This window comes from Halichondria panicea, chromosome 9 (assembly GCF_963675165.1).
Source record: "Halichondria panicea chromosome 9, odHalPani1.1, whole genome shotgun sequence".
NCBI classification, from domain to species: Eukaryota; Metazoa; Porifera; class Demospongiae; order Suberitida; family Halichondriidae; genus Halichondria; species Halichondria panicea.
Window position 1 is genome coordinate 5994257 of NC_087385.1, and position 24501 is coordinate 6018757.

Genomic DNA, 24501 nt, shown 5'->3' on the forward strand with positions numbered 1-24501 from the left:
TCGCCCAGTGCACTAGATGGGCGTGGCAAAAACAAAATCAAAAAATAAAATGGTCACGCCCATCTACTAGCTAGCAGTAGTGCACGTGATATCAACAAGACAGAACCTCTACAGAAGTACTGAGCTGTCTCACAACAAACGATCACCAAGCGTAGCTCTAAACAAGGGTACCCTAACAGTGTACTAGCTGCTGACAACTCTAATACAGATATGGCAACTAATGACAGCAATCCAACTAAAGTCAAAGAGGGCTGGCTGAACAAACGAGGTGAGTGAGTGGGGGAGGGACCATAGTATATCCTAATAGGCCCACTTGAATAACAAGCCAAGGCACTTGAAATTTGGCCCAGAGCAAGCCTGATTGTTTAATAAATGAATAGTTGATCACACACACACACACCATCCATGCAGGTGAATACATCAAGAACTGGAGACCACGATGGTTTGTGCTTCTCTCTGACGGAGCGTTTCAGGGCTTCAAGACAAAGCCAGCCGCAGGTGTAGAGCCCCTCAACAAGTTCAAGATTGAGCGTGAGTTAATTTCCTCTCTCCGTAGTGGTAGAGCTTCAATGGCTGTTCTTGTACACACAGCTAACGTCAACATCCTTGCAAATGATAAAATCAAGAAGCACGCATTTGTGATTCGTGTTCTCCAGTGGTCCACATTCATCGACAGGACATTCTGTACAGAGACAGATGGAGAAAGGTAACTAATTAACAGGGACTTCCTCTTCTGTGTTTGTTTTTACTCCAACCAGTTTCAATTTAGCATTCTGAAAACAAAGCGTTGCCCACTTGCACTAATTGTGGGGCCTTTCTTTGTGTATACAATGGTCCCACGTGTGTGCACACAGGCAAGAGTGGATTGATGCCATTTCAAGAGTGTCCAAGGACATACAGAAAAAGATGGGCTCTGATAGTAGCCATAAAGCAAAACCCTCGGGTGGTGCAGCTGGGGCGTCCGCTGACGGCAAGGGAACAAAGGTACTTGTGTGTGTGTGTGTGTGTGTCAGTATTATGCATGATTAGTATACAAGTTCCAGAGCCTTCTATTTTTGGGCACTATCATTATTACGTGTTATACCTGATATGCAAAGTGCACACTACAATGTTTAACATAATAAGGCATTAGGTTAACTATGAGTTTGGTGTACCCTGTGTAATGTAGGTTAACTATGAGTTTGGTGTACCCTGTGTAATGTAGGGTAACTATGAGTTTGGTGTACCCTGTATAATGAATGTAGGGTAACCATGAGTTGAGTGTACCCTGTGTAATGTAGGGTAACTATGAGTTTGGTGTACCCTGTATAATGAATGTAGGGTAACCATGAGTTGAGTGTACCCTGTGTAATGTAGGGTAACCATGAGTTGAGTGTACCCTGTGTAATGTAGGGTAACCATGAGTTGGGTGTACCCTGTGTAATGTAGGGTAACCATGAGTTGGGTGTACCCTGTGTAATGTAGGGTAACCATGAGTTGGGTGTACCCTGTGTAATGTAGGGTAACCATGAGTTGGGTGTACCCTGTGTAATGTAGGGTAACCATGAGTTGAGTGTACCCTGTGTAATGTAGGGTAACCATGAGTTGAGTGTACCCTGTGTAATGTAGGGTAACCATGAGTTGAGTGTACCCTGTGTAATGTAGGGTAACCATGAGTTGAGTGTACCCTGTGTAATGTAGGGTAACCATGAGTTGAGTGTACCCTGTGTAATGTAGGGTAACCATGAGTTGAGTGTACCCTGTGTAATGTAGGGTAACCATGAGTTGAGTGTACCCTGTGTAATGTAGGGTAACCATGAGTTGAGTGTACCCTGTGTAATGTAGGGTAACCATGAGTTGAGTGTACCCTGTGTAATGTAGGTTTGCAATTATTTACTTTTTACTCTATAGACTATGGAGGACTTTGAGATGCTCAGAGTTCTTGGAAAAGGCACATTTGGAAAAGTGAGTGCTTCCTTCGGTGTGTAGCTGGTGTACACACTCACCCCCCCACCCCCTCATAGGTGGTCATGTGCAAGGAGAAGAGCAGTGGAGAGATCTACGCCATGAAGATACTCAAGAAGGACGTGATTGTAGCCAAGGACGAGATAGCACACACCCTGACTGAGAACAGAGTCCTCCAAATGGCCAACCATCCTTTCCTAACTGTAAGGATATTTACTGCTGATGATGTTTGTTCACTGTGTTGGATTCCTTGCCTTATAGTGTGTTGTAGAGAATGTCCCTTCGTTAGTTACATCCACCATATTTGCATAATAATTATACCGATTACTATTAAGTGGACTCAAATATACATGACTGTACACAGTAGGATAATCCTCTTGATCACCATTGGTACAAAATGAGTGAATGAATCGTGCCGTGTTTAATAGTGTAATTTTGTGTCCAACAAATTTCATAAGGGAAGGAACGGTGTTCTCATACAAAGACGAACGTGTACACATATTCTATCCTTGATTGTAGTGCTCTTAGTATCAGGTTATTGTGTAACTTGCTGTGATGATTATTGAGTGATGCTGTTTTGATAAATCCTTTGTCTTCTATTTCCTATTTAGGAGCACAGGAACTAGCACTATACATAGGCAGGCTCACCCCTATTAGGCATTATATCATCATCAGTTAGTGGGCGTGTCTCTTGAGCTCTATGCAAATTAGCAGTAGTTCAATATTACTATCTAGAAAGTTGCCTGTACATGTACACTGTACGTATACACAGCTTGATTGATGCACTATACATTGTGCATGCCACGTGTGCAGTGTTATTTATACTGCAATATTCGTGTGCGATGAAGGATATATTTTAATGATCTGGACATCCACACACACACACACACACACACACACACACACACACACACACACACACACACACACACACACAGTCACTAAAGTTCTCGTTTCAAACCAATGATCGTCTGTGCTTTGTGATGGAGTACGTGAATGGAGGAGAGCTCTTCTTCCACTTGTCACGAGAGAGGGTCTTCTCTGAGGAGAGGACTCGCTTCTATGGGGCTGAGATCACAATGGGTATTGAGTACCTGCACACACTGGGAGTGGTCTACAGAGATCTCAAGGTACATGTTCTGCCTTGTTGATTTTGGTGTGTCCATTGGTTTAGGAACTTGACCTTATGGTGAATGTTTTTATTGCCTTTCACTCCTTATGCCCCTAACTAAACACTGGAACCATAACTACAAACAGGAGTAGTACTCGTGCTACAAATTATATCAACACAACAGTGTGTGTGTGTGGTGTGTGTGCGGGTGTGTGTGCGTGCTGTGTGTGTGTGGTGTGTGTGTGTGGGTGTGGGTGTGTGTGGGTATATATAGCGCTAATTTATTTCTGATAGAGTTCACATGATGCATTGAGTCCATGTACAGTATTCATGCTGATTCTACTTGTTACTCTCTCCTAGTTGATTGTTAGGCATTACTCCTAGTTCAACAATTATGTGGTCATTGTCTCAATACTCCTAGTAAGGCTATTATCATTGTTACTTGCAGCTTGAGAACCTTCTGTTGGACGCTGAAGGTCATATAAAGGTTACGGACTTTGGCCTTTGTAAAGAGGAGATCACATTCGGTGCCACCACCAGGACCTTCTGTGGTACACCTGAGTACCTTGCTCCTGAGGTGTGTGGTTGTACAAACAACTGGAACTAGTTTCTGTTATGTCCAGCCTTCACATGCATTGATGCATGTATACAACTCAGCACTGGTTATTCATGCACTCTGCCTGTGCAATATTATGTCCCTAGCATGTGTTTTGCTTCAAAATTACTCTTATGTGTAGCTAAGCCATGTACATGTAACACTCCTATAGTGTTTGTGTTTGTTTGTGGTTGAGTTCTCAGTTCGCATTTTCAGTGTTTTCTTAGTTGATAGCATGTCAACCCACCGTGCTCAACGAGTCATCTTGATCTCACAGGTCTTAGAGGATAATGATTATGGCCGTGCTGTGGACTGGTGGGGAGTGGGTGTGGTCATGTACGAGATGATGTGTGGGCGTCTGCCATTCTACTCGAGAGATCACGAGGTATTGTTTGAGCTCATTCTGGTAGAGGAGGTCAAGTTCCCAGCACGACTGTCCGAGGTGGCCAAGAGCTTACTCTTAGGACTCCTCACCAAGGACCCTAATAAGAGGTGTGTGTGTGAGGTGTGCTTGTCGTAATAGTGTGTTATGTGTGGGGTGAGTGGGAGTGAGGCTATAGGTGTGCTTATCGTGAGAGTGTGTGAGAGTATGTGGTGTGTGCGTGCGTACTGTACTCGAGTGTAAAGTACATGTATGGGTCCTAGCAGAAGAGCTGCTTGTGCTATTGGAGATGAGATAGTGTACATGTACATGTGCTTACCAGTAATTACTGTCATACACGTTACAGTAACAGTGTCTATTAATTCGTAAGTGTTTGTTGTATGGCAGTGCTTTACCACCCCCCCTCTCCTCCCCCCAACACACACACAGATTGGGAGCTGGTGAGGGTGATGCTGCAGAGGTGAAGAAACATGCGTTCTTTGACCCTATCAACTTTCAAGACCTCTACGACAAAAAAGTGAGTCTCATAATGTACAATTTAATTAGAAATTTATATAATTATTGTTTGCATTCCTTATTTGTCTACATGTATCTTTTTGTGTCATCACTGACAAATTAAGTTGACTATCTGAATATCATTTTTTATAGATTGAAGCACCATTTAAACCGGAGATCACGTCTGAGACTGATGTGTCAAACTTTGACCCCGACTTCACCACAGAGAAGCCACAGCTAACACCACCTGATGCCTGTAAGTAGCATCACATGCACTAAAAGCTTCTCTTATGTATTTATACTTGGTCCTTTGTAGTCGTGCTTCACACATCACACTGCTTCACATGTATGTACCCCTCACACACACACATACACACACACACACACACACACACACATACACACACACCCACCCACCCACCCACCCACACACACACACACACACACACACACACCCCACACACCGACACACACACACAGCTGACCCACAGGCACATGTCGGTGATGGTGTACATTTCCATGACTTCACATTCGCCCCAGAGAGCGGTGCTAATTTCGAACAATAGCAATTCCCCCATAGCTAGCTTTCTGTCCAGTGTGTGCAAACTCAATACATGTCCTGTACTAGCCATAGCAGTAATTATTATTATTATTATTATTATACATGTCATGTGGTAGCATTTTTTTTCTACGTGTGTGTGTGTGTCATATCTTTTTTAGTGGCTGTCAACATGACTGCTGTGTGTTTTTGATGTACAGAATAAACAATATATTGATTTTGGACAATAAAAATGTCAAAGTGATCATGTGCTATAATAATAATAATTAATTTTATTAATGCAAATGTTTTAAGTCAGTTATTGTCCAGAGCTGTAACAACGTTTGGTCTTGAGTCTTGATTTCTGGAGAAATTGGACAGTCATATATATTGATACAGATTCTTAGTCTACACTGTATGCAAGGCATGCAACCTATGTATCAGGACCAAATTACTTGCTATGAATTCATAAATACATGTACTGGCCTCAACCTTACAGCTATCTTTATCTGCCTGGCAACTCACCAGGCCAGAGGAGGCCACTGGTCGGACTAATGTCCCATTCCTTCTCTTCAACTCTTCTGCACGCACTCTGTTGTTGTTGGGAGGAGAGCAGTCAAATATAATATTATTACGAAACTGTCCTTAGCAGACTGACTGACACATAACTATATAAGTATGGTACAGTGCATGTGAGAGTCAATATTTAACTATTAATTACAGAATGATACATGTGTCTCTTGTACGTATAAACCGATATCGGCTAATCCACCTCTCTCTGGCCAGGTTTTTCTTCTCCTGCTTCCAGTACTCATTGAACTGCACCACAAATGAGCTCCAGAGGCCGAAAAAATAGCCAGGGTTTACTGAGCTCTGACCCGAGGGTGGAGCCACACAGAAGTAATCCACTAGAGAATGAAACTGCTGTTCACAGGTGTTGACCAGAGAGGAGAGCTCCCCGCCTTTACCCTCAACTGCATGGGGGAATTGGACGGGCACACTAATTTTGTAAATTGTTGTACACTGTACACACTTATCTATACATGTAACGCATTACACAATGTACATACTTCTACACTGTACATGTATAAAGTTCGAGACTACTCTAAATTTAAACTATACATGCTATCTTTTACATACATGTGTTCTGACAAGTTGCACTCTTTCACTGAGCCTGACCTTGCTTCATATGACCCTCCATCCTTGACTTGAATGGCTCCAAACCATCACTGGGGGAGGACACTAGTACCTCTCTCAAGGCAGCCCTGAAACTATCCACCTTGCTGATATACTCGGACACGCAGCTACGCATCAGGTCAAAGTCCAGCTGTGCAGAGGTCATAAGGTCAGCAGGGTCCGGCAGAGGAAATTCTGGCGCAAAGGCCGACTGTGTATAAGTGTATGGAAAGAATTGGTATAAGGTTTGTATACATGTACATGCGTGTGCAGATGAATATGAAACATATGCATAACTTTTAGGGTGTTCACTTTTGTAACATTTTCATTGCTATAATGATGGTTGACATTTCAACATACACATCTAAGTCTACAGCGTATGTACTTTCTCCCTCTCCTGACGGTAACAGGACACGAGGAACTTGAGCAGGTTACTGGAGTTGTCAGCAGTCTTGACATCCCTCAGCTTAGGGAGGATCTCAAGGTGAAACCCATCAGCCTGACCTCTGACCTGTGGAAACAGTTGACAGTTGATTTAGCGCGTGTAAACTGTGCATTAAAGACACCGAGTTTGTGCTGTTGGGAGGCTAGTCAGAAATGGCCGGTTCTGTCCACAACTTACTGACCTTGTTTCCAGTGTTCATCAGATTACCCAGTGCCAAGACCAGGCCAAGAATTGTGTTCACCTGTATGTGAATGTATACATAGTGACTATAGCGTACAAACTGATTATACCACACCTCTTTTGAGTGGTTGAGCTGCTGGCATACTCTACTGAGCATGCTCAGTTTGTCCAAAATGGCAGCACTGGTTTCAGGTAGTGTCTGAGAGTATAATACACACAGCAAACGTTCGCTGAACTGTGGCACCTCACTCAGAGCATACATAAACCTACAAAATCACATGACAATCACGCCGCTACAATATTGACGACAAATTGCTTCCACGCACATTTCTGGTGCATCCAGGGGAAGCGGGTGTGGTGATTTAAGGTGGGTTCTTATTGCGCTCAACTCTTCAACAGTAGCTTGCTGGAATGGACAAATAATTATCACAGCAGTTTGATAACATTTAGCAAGTTAGCACACTCACCAGATCGTGTATAGCTTGTAGCGTCTCTCGATCTACCAGAGTCACACCTCCACTCCTCACAGCCTCACCAAGCTCACTTGTCCCACACGGCAGACTACCAAGCATAATACCGATAGCCTGTGGGACAACGTATAAATCATACCAGTAATTTTTAGGCATGTGACTATTGATTTACAGATAATAGTGTGACATATCTTACATGCATGTACACATTGATTTCTGTGGGATACTGTAGACAGATAAAAACTTGCCTGAGAGCGTTTTCCATCGAGTATGGTGATTGGTCGGATTGCTGAATTGCGGCGTGGCTTGTCGAGTGATAACCTGAGAGTGTGTGGAGTGGTGTCTTTTCTGGAGAAGGACTTAACAAACTTCTCAACATCACCGAGAGCTGTGTCAATAATATTAAAATTGAACATCAGTACACTGTATGCATGTACAATTTAATCAACTTATGAAGTTTTGGATGCCCTTTACTCTAGCTTTCACATGGCGTATAGTGAAATATTACTTGTAAAAGAATACCTAAAACTAGCTGTACCCTTAAACTCCACCTCTACTTTATTCTAGCCATGCATGTACACTCTCACCGGGCTCGGAGATATGCTTCCACACGTTGTCCACTGTCCTGAGTTGTGCTGACGAGAACTGGACCCTCCTCCAGAACAGGGGCTTTAGGGGGACACTGGGGCGATAGTGGGTCACCGTGGCCTCCAGTGAGGGCAGTGCAGGGGGTGGAGGTGGTGGGGGGACAGCCCTCGAGGTTGAAGGTTCTGTAGAAGACACAGCTTTAGATGAGAACGTCGATGGAGCACTGGATTCCAGTAGAGAGGTTATTTTTATTGTACATGTTGAGGTTGTTATTGATGCTTGTGATGGTAGAAGTGAATGCTGTGATACAGTTGAGCAATGTGATGGCACTGAAGTTTGTGAGGCTGATGCAGCCAGTGAAGTTTGCAATGATGGCATTGAGACTGATGCAGCTTGTAAAGGTTGTACTACTTGATTAGGTTGTGATGATGATGAGGACTGTGGAGGGTATGTCTCTGCACAGTCAGTCAGAGATTCCTCTCTGGAGCCCAATTGCTCTATGGATTTACTTTTCTTGTCAGCCCATCCAGTTTCAACAGTTTTATGGTAACAGACTTCGTCCACAGCATCAGTCTTCCTGCTACAGACAGTGCTGTCTACACTTGTTGAGCGCTCAATGGATCGCTGGTTTCTGGAGGCTCGAATCAGTCTCTCAATGATGAGTACCAGCTTCCCCTTGGGAGTGGGTAAGACTGATCTGCAGGTGTGAGGGGGGAGGGGGCTTGGTGATAAGGGCAGCTTGTAATAGGAGTGGAGGTAAATACGTCAGTAGCTCACACAGAGGTTATATCTGTACTTTATTAGGTATAAGGGGACTAACAATATTAACATTATATGTGTATACCCACAGAGATGTTACTGGTATTATACGTGTGCAAAAACTGGAACCGACATACTTACTTGAACAGTTTTGCGCTGGCCTCCTTGTTACCATGGTGCTCACAGGATACTTTTGACTCGCGTACACTGTGTTCAAACTTAGCCTAGAAGTGGAAAGAGACACTAATGAGTGCTACACAAGGGTGCATACTTACAGCCAGACTAGAGAATGTGTATGTATGTACATGTATAATTATTATACTGCCTTGTATTTATGGTATACAGTTGAACTCACAATTGCAGAAGTTAACTGAAGTAACTGTCCCCTGAGTTTTGGATCATTCTCCTCTCCATTGGCAACAAGCTGACTCAGCAGATCCACACCAGAGCAGAGTGCATTCAACCTGTCCTCCTGCACAGAATAAATCACCAAGCAGCTATAATTATATATTTACTGTGTATTCAAATACAGCCATTAACAGGTCACTGTACTGTGGGTACAATCCAGCACTGTACTGTGGGTACAATCCAGCACTGTACTGGGGGTACAATCCAGCACTGTACTGGGGTACAATCCAGCACTGTACTGGGGGTACAATCCAGCACTGTACTGGGGGTACAACTCAGCACTGTACTGGGGGTACAACCCAGCACTGTACTGGGGGTACAACCCAGCACTGTACTGGGGGTACAACCCAGCACTGTACTGGGGGTACAATCCAGCACTGTACTGGGGGTACAATCCAGCACTGTACTGTGGGTACAATCCAGCATTGTAAACGTCTAAACGGAAATGGTCAGTGTACATCAACTACGCTAGCTTCGTAATATATTCAAGTGAACACAATACACAGTCTACCAGCCCAACACAAGTAGCTAGACACCTGTACATGCTGTAGATCTACTGCTTACTACCTACCTAGCAGGGATCTCGAGCCACTGCTCTAAAAACAATTATTCACACTTACAGCAGCTTTGTCACTCATTCTATAAGACAGCTCCAGTCCTCTTTACAGCTAGCATTAGCAAGCACCATTTCTTCACAGTTTCATTAGCACCTCTACAGTACAGAGAGGTCCACGTGTTTTGGTAATAATGGCTGGATGAAGAAGTCATACCAAGACTGTCAACTAGTCTATGGGTTATTTTTCTGACTATCTTTCCCTGAAGACTATTTCTACTATTAAAATTCTTGTAAGACGATCTTTACTGAAAAAGAAAAGGGTCAACTAACCCAAAGACATGTTGCAGATCTCTGCAAATGACAAATGAGTGTAACCATCAATACCTCGGACTTTGTGGTATTTGTACTCACGCTATAAAAACAGCAAGTGTTGACAACAGCTAGCTTTTACTTAGTTCACAATTTATCTGACAGTGTGAGAAACTAACTGTGAAATGGAGGATGCTGCTGATATTACCCTCAATGAGCTACTCTCGCGCATGCTCTCAAAGTTTGGTGAGTGAATCATAACTATCCTACAATGTTGCAAGAGTAATATGATTGTAAGCAAAGCTTCTCAGTGTTACATTCTCACGTACATACTTACACACACCGTACACAGAAAATGAAGACTACGCAAGAAACATTCGGCCTAGTTCCAACTCAGACTTTGACCCTGCCTACCCTCAGGTGTTTCTGCTCACGTCCAAGTGGTACAAGGAGCCCTCCTTTGTCATGGAGCAGCTGCAGGGACTGTATCCACTACACTCTGTGTATGTATGTGTGTGTGTGGAGGGGAGGGGGGTGGGTGGTAGCCTCAAGCATAGAATCTCAAGTACAAATTGTGTTTCTTAGGTATCTATAGGATAGGTTGGGGTAGCCTCAAGCAATAGAGTCTCAAGTACAAATTGTGTTTCGTAGGTATCTATAGGATATTGTTGAGTGTGCATTTTTCTCTATCTAGCTGTCACATTTTTACTAATTGTAACTCGTTAAATAATCATCACTAGGTGACATTCCCTGCCTGCCAAACACTTCCCATAATTTGCTCTGTTGTAATGGCATTCGCCCCAGACGTGTATATACGGTGTTTCTCAAAGGTTATAGTTGCCTAATTATTTTCTAAAGTTTGGCACAACTGCTCTCCATTGTTGTAGCTCCCACTGTCACTGGAAAGAGCTGCAATCAAAGTTTGCATATAATTTCTCACTCTTGGCATTCCTAGAGCATAATCATCACTATGTTATGCATACTTCTAGTATGCGGTATAATTATATATCCCCAGTGAGCATTGTTCAGCTGGTATGTTATAGCATAACTGATTGTGTGGTGTGTGTGTGTGTGTGGGGGGGGGCATATATATAAACTCCCCACTGTACTGAGAGAACATTGTTGTGATAATTCTTGACCTTGAGAGCAGATATACTGCCAGTGTACAAGTTTCAAAGTCTGGCGAAGAATCCGTTGTCAGGGCAACGACTCGGAGAAAATGGGCTATAGCTCGAGTGGTGAGGTGAGTATAAAAAACAGGCAAAATTATATTGATAATGCTTTTATTGACGTGGTGGATACCATACATTGTGTGTTTGTTGTTGTGACCAATCACGGCCAGCTGTCATTAGCTTATACGTACAAATATAATTATATGTAAACCTATCTAATTATCCACCCACCTTTGTGTACACAGTGTGCCCTCGTTAAACCCACCGTGGAATGAGTGTGTCTGTTTCAACATAACCTGTAATATCAATAATTGTAGCAAGTGGTTTTTTTGTAACGCTTAGAAGAGTACTAAGGTTTAGATCATGCGTTTGTTTACGTGTGCCTTGAGGAAATGCTGTGGTCAATGCGAGTCATGAGACAACTAGTCTGCTGCCAGGAAGCTTCAGTAGTCTGTTGTGCTATGAAGGTTGATTTTTGGAATGTACAGTTACACTGACATTTAAGTGCGTTTCCCTGTTTTGTTTGTGGTGAATTTATTCACTTTAACTGCTTCATTTCTGAGAAAATTTGTTGAGGCCAGGAAATTACCAATCTCCTGTTTATTTCCAGTCCCTCTGATAGTTAGTTCACAGTGGGAGGCATGTGATTTAACTACCAATTAAATTCATACTTTTGGCTAATAAAACTGATGGCTGCTATTCAAAGCGTCAATATCATAGTTATATAAGAGTAGTTTGTGTACAGTGTAGCCCTTGTCTAGTTTCTGAACAAATGGCATTTTTAGGACAAATGAATCTGAAACCTTGATTAAATCTCTGTCGCACTCAGGTTTTGGTTAGAGCATTTCCCCGATGACTTTCGTGCCATCACCCCCCTCCCACGTCTGGTGGAAGATCTACAAAAGGTCATGACCTCTAGTGGGGACAAGGATCTCTCTGAATTCGTCTCCCTGGATACGCTGTACGTGAGAGTGGCGTCTATTCTGTGTGATTATTCAATTATCATATGCAATACAGAATACCTAAAATACATGCACACAAGCTCATATTTCATTCTAACATAGACTTTTACAATGTAGGTAATGACGGTGTCTTGGATGTACTAACTTTCTACCTGACCACACCCGCACCCACACACACCCACACACACACACACACACACACACACACCCACACACACACACACACACACACACACACACACACACACAGCCCCGAGGATCCTCGCTGGTTCCATCACTCCCTGAGCACTCCCATGAAGAGGGAGTTCAATGTTGTACGGCGACCTAGCCTCGGGTTTGATGCCACCTCAGCTGAGGAACTGGCAGAGATCATGTGCTCTCTAGACTACAAGCTATTCAGGAGAATTCCGGTATATACACATTCTCATGTCATCACCCTTTTACATCCATAAAAGATAATTGTAGCATTGAATGCTTCGTACAAAACACTCGTGCTTTAGGTTCAATAATACCAAGAAACATTTGTATTATAGGTCCTTGTACTGTACTGTTTCATTTTCACATGTACCATTTCTTGATTGTAATAGTTATTCTGCTAACTCTGCAGATACGAGAGTTCTGCCTATATGCCCACGCAGCCAAGCCAAGCAAGGAGACTCCACGCATAGAGGAGTGCATCCAGCTGTTCAACGGGCTCACTCTCTGGGTGGTCTGCAACATACTGCGAGAGTTCACCATTGTCAAGAGGGCAGACATCATTGAGAAGTTCATCGACACTACCAAGGTCAGTTTATCAATTAGTGTCTAGCAATACTTCCTGGAACCCAGAGTGTCCAATGCATAGTTCACAAAAGGAAACATGTTCAGTTTAAATCTTCAACAAGACTCTACAGACCATGCTGTTATATACATGTAGATATGGCATATGTAGATATGGCATATGTATGATGCTCTGTATGATGTATACATCATTCTTTTAGTTTAGACAAGGCTAGCTATTGAAAATTCACTGGGAACATTTGGGAACATTAGGAACAGTAAGAGCCAGTATTTATAAAATTAAGCTGGCTTCGCATATTTCGTGACGATTTACGTGCAGTACTAACCCTTCTCTTCACTGCACACAGCACTTGCACAGTCTCCATTGCTATAACACGCTCCTGGCGGTGGTGGGAGGCCTGAACCATTTCAGTGTCCGTCGCCTCAACCAAACGTGGGTACATGTGGACAAGGCCAAGAAAGAGGAACTCACTACATGGACTGAGTTCTTCAGCTCTCATATGAACTACGCCAAGTATCGACAGACTGTGACTGCTCTCCATGGAGGCTTCCATATCCCTGTCATGTATGTCCACATGTGCTACCTTTACAGTAGTACACTGCTAGCGTCTACGTATACGGTATATTCATGCCTACAATATCGACAGTATGTTCATGTTCATGTTCATGTCCATGTATTCACACACACACACACACACACACACACTCTCTCTCTCTCTCTCTCTCTCTCTCTCTCTCTCTCTAACCACAGAGGCATCCTGCTCAAAGACCTTGTAGCCGTGGACTCTCAGTCTAAGGACTACAGTGACTCCAGTTTGGGAGTGGTCAATATCAACAAGTACCGTCTCTTGTGGACCCTACTCTCTGCCATGAAACAAGCTCAACTCACAACCCCAAAGACACCACCTGATGTCGAGCACATGAGGATTCTCAGGGTGAGCTGAGTGGTTCTATTGACTCCCCCTATTAGGCTAGTAGGATATTTTAGGGCACATGTAACTGATGTGCTAGCTTACATATACACAACCATGTAGCTAACTCCTTTCTGCATAGCAGTAATTGTAATGTCTAGGTATTGTTAGCTTTCTAGTTTGTAAATAACAAACAAAAGCTACACACTGTATGTGTATTCACTAGTTGAACCCTCTGACCCCCCCCCCCCCCAGGCTGCAGTGAACCAGGCTAACATGGATGATGATGCCCTTGAGGAGTTGTCTGTCTCTCGAGAGCCCCGATCACGAGATTCTAACTCTATTACTCGCTCCGTGGTGGACCAGCTTCCCAAATTCTCAGAGTGGGCCGCAGGGAGACAGGGATCTCTTGATGGCGACACCCTCTCAAAGCATGTCCGGCAGATGGTTGATGTGAGTGTGTGTGTGGGTGGATCGATATGCATACTGACCTTCCTACACATTCTGTGGTCACTGCCTTGTGGTGATGCAGCAATTCCCCAATATATATTTTGATTGACTTTATTCAGCCAAAGCATTAATTGTTATCTTGCATGCTACAGGCTGTGTTTCGAGCTTACGACAGTGACAACAGTGGTACGATCAGCACTGAAGAGTTTGACTCCATCTCCTCCAACTTTCCCTTCATTGAGCACTTCTCTGTTCTCGACCAGGACAAGTGAGCTACTTATAGCTACATTGTACATAATGGGCATACACATGCGTTGATTACTGTACAGCAATTTTGTGGCTTTACTCAAAGAATTTTTGTTAGCATATTCTTTACATGTGTATGTAATTACTAGCAGCCATAATTATAGAACATGATAACACGCAGAAACTTTGTGAGTTACCTGAATGCACGCACACACACGCACGCATGCGCACACACACACACACACGCACGCATGCGCACACACACACACACACACACGCACGCACACAGTGATGGTACAATCAGTTACGAAGAGCTTCTCTCCTACTTCCTATCTGCCAACACTTCACTGAGACAGAGATTCACTCACAAGTTTGAGGAGCACACGTTCCTCTCCTCCCCCGTCTGTGCTCACTGCAAGGGAATGGTGAGTCTGTGGTGGGGGTGTGAGGGTGAGTCTGTGAGGGGTGTGAGGGTGAGTCTGTGAGGGGGTGTGAGGGTGAGTCTGTGAGGGGGTGTGAGGGTGAGCCTGTGAGGGGTGTGAGGGTGAGCCTGTGAGGGTGTGCGTGTAAACATTTTGTTTCACTTCAAATGCAGGTCTCAGATCAAATTATATTACTTTCTGTTAGACCTTTGCTTTGCATAAAACAGTGTACATTGCTACACAGTGTGTTTGCATAGTGACTTGTCTCAATTTCAATTTTCCATTCCCCTACACAGATGAAAGGTATAGTTCGTCAAGGTGTTCGGTGTAAGGACTGTGCCATCAGTTGTCACAAGCATTGCAAGGATTACGTAGTTATTGACTGCAAGAAGACCAAGGAGAAGAAAAGTAAGTGTGCATGTGTTACAGTCATGTATGTGTAGGTAACACTATACAGCTGGTTTCAAAAGTCTTTGGTACGTAATGATGGTTGTCTCCCCCCCCCCCCCCCCCCACAAGCACTGTGTGGGTGTGGGTGTGTGTGGGTGTGTGGGTGTACTTGATTTTCAGTCTTGTGATGTTGTATACTAGTGGTGTACACAGTAGTTATGTCATGCGTATTGTATTGTCCTGCTCAGAGGGGAGCAAGGGGAGACAAGCCAGTGCTGTCAATCCCGAGGGCTTAGAGCTCTACTGTGATGATGATATATCACTCAAGGAGAGACTCCAGAGGGCTGAAGTGGTGAGCTCTCTCATTACCCTCAGATGTGTGTGCTTACAAAATCTCTGAAGAGAGAAAACTTTTCCTCTCTTTCACTTGTACTACCCTCTCCTCTATTGGATTTGATGTAACCAAATGTTGGCTGCACATTTATACTTGATACTCCACACACACACATGCAGGCCCGTGATGCCCTCTCTGCTGAGAACTCTGAGCTACTGGCCAAGCTGGCTGAGGCCAATGCTAAGATCCATCAGCTGCAGAGCCACATAGCAGTCATACGACAACACACCATCGGCTTCATCCTCGAGCAAATGAATACCCTTAACCCATCAATGACCGCTCCACCTGGTACCGAGGTCTAAACTGATTTATTCCAACTGCACAAATACTCCATAGTTTTTCTGTCACCAAGTATAGAATTTTTTTTATTTTTTTACGTACCGTTGGTTTTTGTTGAAACTTCACAGCTTATAAGTGAAAAATCTTTGCAAAGTAGTGCACTTTGCATATAACTTTTGCTCTTGCAGTAAATAACAGAGCCAATTAACAATTCAACTGAGCTAAGCTCCTTGCTAATACAATAGTCTCGAATACTACTATTAAATACGAGTGTTGCAAGCTGCGCTGTGCTAATGCCTCTCGCCATGTTATGCTTTCGCTCAAGAGTGTTAAATATAGTAGAGGGAATAAAGCTATAACATTAAAGTTAGCTCACTGACTTGTTTTACATGCATGCATCTATATTCACTCTTCATATACACCGGCCTTAAAAAGAAAGTGCGGCCTTGGATCGAGGCTAAAAGATTCCCTTCCTTATTTTATCTATTACGGACTAAGTGTTAATTTGTGGTTTTTTGTTGAATGATCTTTTACCAGTAATCCAACCTCTGCTGTGTTTACATCTCTTCTACTGAGGTAAGGAAAATAGGCTCACAGTGTGACAGCCTATGATTGCCTTCATACACGCAGGAAGGAAGCACTCCAGTGATGGACAGCAACATCAAGATGAGAATTCTGAAGAAGTTCACAGTAGAGCTGACTCGAGATATGAACCCTGACCACATGAAGACATCGTTATTTGCCAAACAGCTGCTCACTACAGACGAAGTGGAACGAATCAATCTACCCACCATGACAACCAGAGACAAGAACATGTTTATCTTGATGAAGCTGCCCAGTAAGGGACGGCAAGCGTTCGATTTGTTTATGGACTGTCTGAAAGAAACGAGTGAAGAGAACCGCTCACATTCTGAACTAGTATCTCAGATTATGCATGAAGTGAACAACGGCACTGAACATTAGCCGATTATTATGAGTATATTTTTTTACGTTTGTGCAAATAGAAACACACCTTCTAGGTGTAAATATTTACTTATCTGAACATGTGTACATACATGTATAATATTTTCACTGTGAAGGGCAATTAGCACAATAATGATATCAATTAAAGCGCTATGATATTGTATTATAGACTAGAAGTGTGACGTGTTTGCTGCTGATCTATTGCCCTGGTCTCCATCATGGTTGTCATAATCAGCTAGTTGTAGTTCATTCCCTCCCTCCAAAGCGCTGTTCTTGAACACTGTCGGGCGATCATCCCCCCCTGATATCACATGACCATTTCCCGGGGGTTTGGTCAGTTGCTCTGTGTCGTCCCAAGATGCCTCACCACCACCTCCATCATCATCATCACTTAAGAAAGACTGTGTGTATGGTGTGGGCGTGTGTGGGCCCGTGTGTGTGGGTGGAAGCATAGATAGTAGAAGAGACAGATTGCATGGGAAATAATTGTGTGCACAAATATAGACAAGAGGGTACAGCATAAAGACACCTTATAGAGACAAAAGCTATCCATTATTATAGAGGAGTGTAATGTTGTCCTATGGTCATAATTATGTAATGACTGAGCATGCACACACTCACCATGAGTGTAGAGACATCTCTTCCCTTCTTCCAACGTCGACCATGACTATCGAATGTGCTCATGGTGGCCATACTGCTCCTGCCCAGGGAGGACCCAGCACTGCCAATACTCATCCTAGAGGTCGACATAACAATTATTAACAGTGTGATTATGTGTCATGAGAAGCTACGTAGTCTGTTAAAAAAAAGGTAAATCACATAAAACGCCTTACAGCTGCTTTTTCACTTACATATCCTCTCCAAGTAGTCGAACTCTTGCATTTTTCTTTCTCTTGTTGTTTCCTGGACACACAAAACGTGAACACACACACACACATCATACTATATATGAACGGCACCATGTATGCACTGACCTTTCCTGGACTTGTAGCACCAGCAAGCTACCACACAGGAGAGCAACAGACACAGTAACAGTGCCACGCCCCCAGCACCTGCCCCAACAATCACTGTCAGCATTGGAGCTACAGGGGACAACTAATAATTTTTTTTTGCCCCAGAAAATAAAACATAAAAATTGTAATTATGGCTATAAAAAATTTATCCAGACACAAATCAAGTAAGCCACAGTTGTTTCACCTGTTGTTGGTGTAATTGCTGTTGAGCATTGATCGTTGGCCACAGGTAAGTGGGCGGAGTCCAAACAGCTGTAACCAGGCGGACATGCCTCACATGAGGTAGAGCCAGGAGTCAGAGAGTAGCGGTCGCTAGGGCAGGTCTATGAAAACACAAATTCTAGGTTGAGGATATACGTGCACTTTTTTAACACTTACCACACACACACTCGATGATGCTGCATTCTCCACATCGCTGAACGTCCCAGGAGGGCAAGGAATGGGGAAGTTCCTCCAATCAGGACAGCTAATTAGTCAGTAACCACAGTGTAATATAAGACACACACACACACACTCGAATCTTACTAGTAGCCTTGGGGGCAGGTGACACAACTCTCCTCTCCCAACGCAAAGTATCGTCCAGGTGTGCAGGTGGTGAAAACACACTCTAAACGAAACACGAGTAGTCAAACACAAATGCAAATCTCGATGATCTCAATTACCTGGAGTGTTGCAGTCGATGCACGGATGCACTGTAATGTTGTCCAATGCCACATACACAGGGAGTGAAGCGTCCATCTCCCCCTCACCAGACTGTCCAACAGAGAATGTCAACTCTCTCTCACTTGACAAGCTAACAGAGTTCAGATCGATGGAGACCACCTCGTAGCTCCAGTCCACTGAGTTAGCAGCTGTCGCTAGTAGACTGGTCCAAACCTGACCAATGCCTCCCACAGATACCGCCAGCTCTAACGAGGATGATGCAGAGTAGGAAAAGGAGATGGCACAGTAGGTGTCTCCGATACGAGACGAGGTGACCGTGCTCGAGGGGAGAGTGGTGGATGTGTAATCACCATAGAGGAAGTTGCCTGTGTGTGTGTGTGTGCGTGTAAGTAAGTAATGGGATGCATATATACATACTATAGTATTTGATTGATGCAACTAATCAACCATGTCATGATTGAACCTCTTGCTAGACATAAGTACATAGGTGGAACTGTGCGTACGCATAACATTAATACTGTAATAACAGGACATCTATTTAACTGTAGGTACTGACATGCACGCACATGCATGTGTAAAGTTACATACCCTGTTCAACTAAATGTAGTAGATACCTTGATTAGAAGCCAGTGCTGGTACAGGTGCCTCTGCTCCGGTCAGCTGTCGTACACCACTCCCCACATTCCACTCTCCACACTCCCCCTCAAAGTCACAGCCCCGAGGCAACGAGCAGTTTTCACTGGCCGACAAGAGGATGAACTCTATGAGCACTGTTGTCTCAATACGACTGTTGTCAGGGTGATAGTCAGAGTTAACTACAGAAGCTGAGATCTGCAAAAAAAGAACTCCGTAAATTCTGCAAGAGTCTGATAATTATGATAATAAATACAATAGATATGCTCACATACATTATCTACAATGGAGTGTATGCATGGTAACAGCCCCTTCCCCCCCCCCCCCCACCTCTATGTATCCAGGAGTGTGAGGTAGCACTCTATCAGAGGGGATAGCACTGATGAAGATGGATGCAGCGTGGGCAGACTCTGGTGACACACTGAAGCTGGGCTCCAACTCACTGGGAATAACTGCACGGCCAAAGCAATCGTATCACTGTAAATACATAAACCGATTACCTAATGACATTACGATAGGTAGGGAGTGTACAGTTTTGGCACTAAATTCACAATGAACAAATGAGGTCACTTAGTAACAGCAGGAGTATATCTTCTGTATGTCTAACCTCTTATCAATGAGAATTCCAAGAGAGCAGATGAACAATCCAGTAGATCTGCAGACAGTGATAGCACTTGCTCAGTCCTCAGGAACAAATCAACATCAGAGGGATACGTCAAATTGAGTCCAATATTTTGGAGTTGAGGAAAGTCGCAAGGTAGACAAAACTGGAGCTCTACATTATCTATAGCTGCAGAGTAAGTAAGAATTCAAACATAAACAAAATTTGTCAAAAAAATGTTCAGCAAGTACATACTTACAGGACAGTGTAAATACATTGGAGGTTTATACTAACTACAGAAGCTAACCCTACTTACCAACAGTGGCAGCACCAGTTCCTTGCAGTACAAATTGCAATTCTTCCTCTTGACTACTAGTGACAAACTGTTCACCATTGCTCCTCACACCGACCCACCCACTGGTGGCCATGGAGCTAGACCATACCACATTTCCAGACGTACTACGCAGACTCAGTACGGCATCATCGCTTAGTTGATAAGAGAATGAGTATCCACACACATACCATGCTTTGGTATACGAGATGCCAACGGTCTCCTCGCCAGCACTTAACTCAGCCAAAACAAAATGACCAAATGAATTCCCAGCTGAGTCTTCGTTTACGAAAGTCACAGGGGTACTTTCAGCTGTTGCTATGACACCAGCGTTAAGTTGCCAGAAGCAATCAGGGGTTTCAAAATCACAAAACAGGTTATCTTTAGGTCCGATATATACTGCATGGAGATTAAAAGTAATATCAAAATCACTGTAAGGAATTAATGGACGCTTACCGTTTGCATATTCATCGCTTGAGCCTAGACTGTTGTACAGTGTTGCCATAACAATATAGCTATGTCCACTTTGCAAGCTCCTAGTTACGAGTTGACTAGAGGTCACACTAACGTGGTAGATGAGGTCAGGAGTTGCTCTCTTGACTCGATGCTCTTGCAAGATTACGTGAATCTCAAAGGACACAATGGAAGACCCTCCGCTGTACTGTAGGTCCCATTCAATGAGGATGGACTGGTTGGACTGCTCAGTGGCTCGAAGATAGTGAAGCTTGGGAACTGAAATGAAACATTGAGAGTGATCTGATAAATTATTTGAACGTAATGCTGCATGAAATATACACATCAAATTGATGATCGCAAACTGAATGCTGAGAGAAAATGCCACCTTGCACGTACATACCAGATGACAGTGTAGTGATGTTGATGGCATTCGAGAGACTAGAGCCAGCTGTGTTAATGGAGGCTACCACCATCCAGTAGAAGGTCCCAGGGTGGAGTCCGGTCACATTCACTCTGAGTACGTTTGAATCAACTGAGGAAAGCGTCTGGTAGTCTTCCTCATCTGCATGGCGTACCCACACCTCAAAGCTGTCAAGAGGTTTAAGAACATATGGGTTGGGATGGGAACTCGTTGAGGGAGAGTCCCAGATGATCGTGGCAGAGGTCATGTCGGGGCCAGAAATAACTTCTAGGTTCAGAGGAGGGTCCGGATAATCTGCAATTATAATAAATTATATCATTATCGAAAAAATGTCAAGTGGTTAAGTCGGTTAAGTTTGAGCTGAAAGAAGATCATCAGAAATTGAATATTTTATTGTATGATAGAGATTTTCACTCACCAATGATATTCACTAAGTAGCCAAGTGTACGATTCCCACACTGGTTGGTGACATTACAGTCATACACACCAGCATCTTCTATAGTCAGATTATGCACAACCAGCGAATGTTGATTCACAGTATAATGATCACTCGACTCCAGAATAGTGCGCTCATCGATGTGCACCCATTTGTATACCCTCGCTATCGGGTTGGCAAAATATTCACAAGACAGCGAGATTTCTGTAGCAACTGAAACTTCCATTACCCTCGAAGACAGTGGGTCTGAGGTGATGATGGGAGGTCCAAACTGAGGCTCTGTGCAGTCAATAGTGTGAGTAGCCACTACTCTTATAGTGAGTGCTGCATCTGTTGAGAGAGATGGACTGCCACCATCGGTAGCCGTGATGGTCAGAGTGTAAGTATGAGGAAGAATGGGTGATCGTGCCACAGTCACATCTCCAAAAGAAGGTACGGCTATCTCAAAGAATCCCTCATCATTTCCAGCAGTGATGGAGTATGTGATGTCACCATCAATGCCATTGTCATGATCTTGCGCAAGGAATTCAGCTACAAAGTGACCTCGAGGCTCAACATCACTGATATCCAGGGAATAGCTGCAGGAATGCAAATTTGTTAGTACCATAATCCATAGCGGAGTACTGCAAAACAACTACTAGTAGATCAAATATTCAATGCTAAGCAGCTTGCTTTAGCCTCGATCCCAAGCCGCACTTCCTCTCATTAGAGGCCTATGAAGGAGGCTCAGCTTGCTTAGGTTGCTCAGCTTGCTTAGCATAGTATTGTAACTGTTTATATAGCACACTTACTCTGCTGTTGTCTGAAATACTGGAGAGAACTCATTCACAGGGATAACAATGACTTTCACAGTAGCTTGGGAGGAGAGAGAGCTGTTATCTGCGTCTTGAACCGTTATGTGGAAGTTAAACTCTTGAAACCGCTCATAATCCAATGTCAAATCTGCCAAAAGAAGCACATTCGTAAATATTCCTGCAGCCTGTCCGAAGATGACTCTAAAAAGTTTCGATTCAACATCTTCAACGATTACTGGAAGGTTGATAGAGTTCCCATTTGGATCTGCGATTGGAATGGGACCCAACCTAACGCCAGTGCTACCCTCCACGGTACTAAATTCGTAATAATCCTGATTGAAAAGTGGAGCACTCTGTTCAATCACTAGTTGTGTACTTGCAACAAGGACACCACCATATGTGTCTATTATCGGAATAGATATCGAAGGACTTGTATTATTCTCGAGTATTATAGGAAGATCTCTGCTCAAAGATATCATTCCAGACACGGTAGCTTCTGTACCAGCAATAGCAATGCTCACATTGTCCACCAAGCCTTGAGGATCAGTTGTTAGTTCACCGAAATTCAATGTCTGCCCGAGAGCTGAAGAAACAGTGAATTGATAAGAGAAGATGATTCCGACTTGCACAGAGAGGGTGGGTGGAGCTGTGTGTGTGATGGTGGGAGGCTGGGAGAAGGAGATCATCATGGAGTGGTGAACAGCAGGGGAAATGTTGCTATAGTTGGAGCCAGGGATGTGGATACTTATCTATGAGAAAGAAGGGAAAATATGAAATTTAATAAAGCTCTATTTTGCTGCTTACTTCCAGTCTTCCATTCTGTACACCACTGGGCTCGAGGCCAGGTCCTTGGGCTTGAATTAACAGTACTCCTGTCATTGCATCCAGAGAGAATACGCTAGCCACCTGTGGGGGCTCGACTGTGTGTGTGTGTGTGTGTGTGTGTGTGTGTGTGTGTGTGGGTGGGTGGGTGGGTTGGTGTGTGGGTGTGTGTCAATGGTACCCTATGAATATTTACGCTAACCTGATTCAATGTTGTATTGCAATGGCTGATTGGGACATACTGAAGACGACCCATTGTAAATTTCCTTTGAAGTGACACGCAAACGTACAGTTATATCATTTGCTCCCATCAGACCAAGACCGCCCGGATTGTCTAGAGCATCATAGTCACAAGGTAGACAAAAAGTGAGGGAGATATCATCCAGCCCAAGAAAAAGATCGTAGCCACCCGGCTCCATCGGTGCTTCTCCAAAATCATACGGAGACACTTCAAAGTAGAGAGACCCCTCAAATGGTTCGGATGTGTTGAAGCTAAGTGTTTCTCTCGTCCAAACAGCATTAGTAGTATCATTGGGTGCCTGGGTCATGTACAGTGAACGATAGACATAGTTCTCAAAGAGCAGGCCAACGTCGAGAGGACCACTGACATAGTGTGAGAAAGATATGCCACAAATTAGAATGTATGAGGGAAAATGGAGGATTCTTTTTGATTCTGAGAGGGTACTTGATGAAAAATAGAAGTATTGACCTGTGAGAGGGAGAGTGGGGTGCAACCGTTAGCTCACATAATTATGTAGACTAAACGACAGGTAGGAGACCATGAATACAATTAAATCAAGGCTTGTAGAGTAGAATCATTGAAAAGCAACAGTATTCAACTGTGTACCTCCCAGCTCTCAAGGAGGAGGCATGATGGGCTCCAAATACGTTAATTTTTTGCCTGGATTACATTCTTGCATGAATTGCTTTACCACTTTGGTTTCCTGATGCATCCACAGATGGACTCAATGTAGGCCGTAACTGCGGCGTGGATATCCCACTGGTCCCCTGAGCATCACTCTCACTGATAGTCCATCCACAGCTGCTCAGAGACTCGAAGTCACAAGTGTGGTTGCTTCTGATGTCTGCAGTAACCAGAACACAAGAGGCATATTAAATTACTACCCTAATTCCTGTTATTACCTGGAAGCCAGAGAGCTCAGCATAACTCATTAACATGACATTATGACATCACAAACTAAAACAGCACTAGTGAAAGGGGGGGAGGGGCTGGTCTCACCTTGCATTGGCCCTGAGGGTGATTGAGAGCTGCTCCCTTGTGGAGACTCTAGCAGAATAACAATCATAAGGAGCACCAGCCGCAGATCCATTTTTGCAGCCTGCTCTAGCTAGTATGCAGCTCATGTCAAGTGCACATTCTTTCGTACGCCCACTACCAGGTCTAC

At 43.7% G+C, this 24501-nt stretch overlaps 4 protein-coding genes across 4 annotated transcripts; 2 read left to right on the forward strand and 2 right to left on the reverse strand.

Moving 5' to 3' along the window:
* Nucleotides 1-63: 63 nt before the first annotated feature.
* Nucleotides 64-5319, forward strand: LOC135341621 (RAC-gamma serine/threonine-protein kinase-like). Its single transcript, XM_064538225.1, has 12 exons — nt 64-268; nt 412-531; nt 592-706; nt 855-984; nt 1891-1944; nt 2004-2147; nt 2883-3074; nt 3504-3632; nt 3928-4142; nt 4462-4549; nt 4681-4783; nt 5008-5319. The coding sequence occupies exons 1-12, from the start codon at nt 211-213 to the stop codon at nt 5091-5093; spliced, it is 1434 nt and encodes a 477-aa protein (XP_064394295.1). The 5' UTR covers nt 64-210; the 3' UTR covers nt 5094-5319.
* On the reverse strand, nt 5286-9833 carry LOC135341611 (formin-like). The gene is made up of 14 exons (XM_064538212.1): nt 9712-9833; nt 9039-9155; nt 8825-8907; nt 7924-8621; nt 7585-7724; nt 7334-7450; nt 7193-7272; nt 6982-7132; nt 6868-6927; nt 6627-6752; nt 6245-6452; nt 5838-6039; nt 5591-5657; nt 5286-5429 (listed from the first exon to the last, which is right to left on the reverse strand). The coding sequence occupies exons 1-14, from the start codon at nt 9727-9729 to the stop codon at nt 5385-5387; spliced, it is 2112 nt and encodes a 703-aa protein (XP_064394282.1). The 5' UTR covers nt 9730-9833; the 3' UTR covers nt 5286-5384.
* Nucleotides 9834-10027: 194 nt separating this feature from the next.
* On the forward strand, nt 10028-16139 carry LOC135341656 (RAS guanyl-releasing protein 2-A-like). The gene is made up of 14 exons (XM_064538263.1): nt 10028-10202; nt 10309-10441; nt 11107-11199; nt 11958-12089; nt 12341-12500; nt 12698-12874; nt 13218-13435; nt 13622-13805; nt 14037-14234; nt 14384-14499; nt 14767-14902; nt 15196-15307; nt 15538-15641; nt 15803-16139. Exons 1-14 carry the CDS (start codon nt 10142-10144, stop codon nt 15983-15985), a joined length of 2007 nt encoding a protein of 668 aa, XP_064394333.1. The 5' UTR covers nt 10028-10141; the 3' UTR covers nt 15986-16139.
* A 694-nt stretch (nt 16140-16833) lies between these two features.
* Nucleotides 16834-24470, reverse strand: LOC135341657 (uncharacterized). The gene is made up of 20 exons (XM_064538264.1): nt 24336-24470; nt 24028-24180; nt 23298-23804; nt 23078-23193; nt 22271-23022; nt 21462-22057; nt 21023-21337; nt 20623-20898; nt 20152-20565; nt 19842-20024; nt 19565-19686; nt 19216-19432; nt 18601-18966; nt 18464-18545; nt 18317-18404; nt 18123-18261; nt 17900-18007; nt 17777-17828; nt 17547-17661; nt 16834-17326 (listed from the first exon to the last, which is right to left on the reverse strand). The coding sequence occupies exons 1-20, from the start codon at nt 24424-24426 to the stop codon at nt 17096-17098; spliced, it is 4923 nt and encodes a 1640-aa protein (XP_064394334.1). The 5' UTR covers nt 24427-24470; the 3' UTR covers nt 16834-17095.
* Nucleotides 24471-24501: the final 31 nt, after the last annotated feature.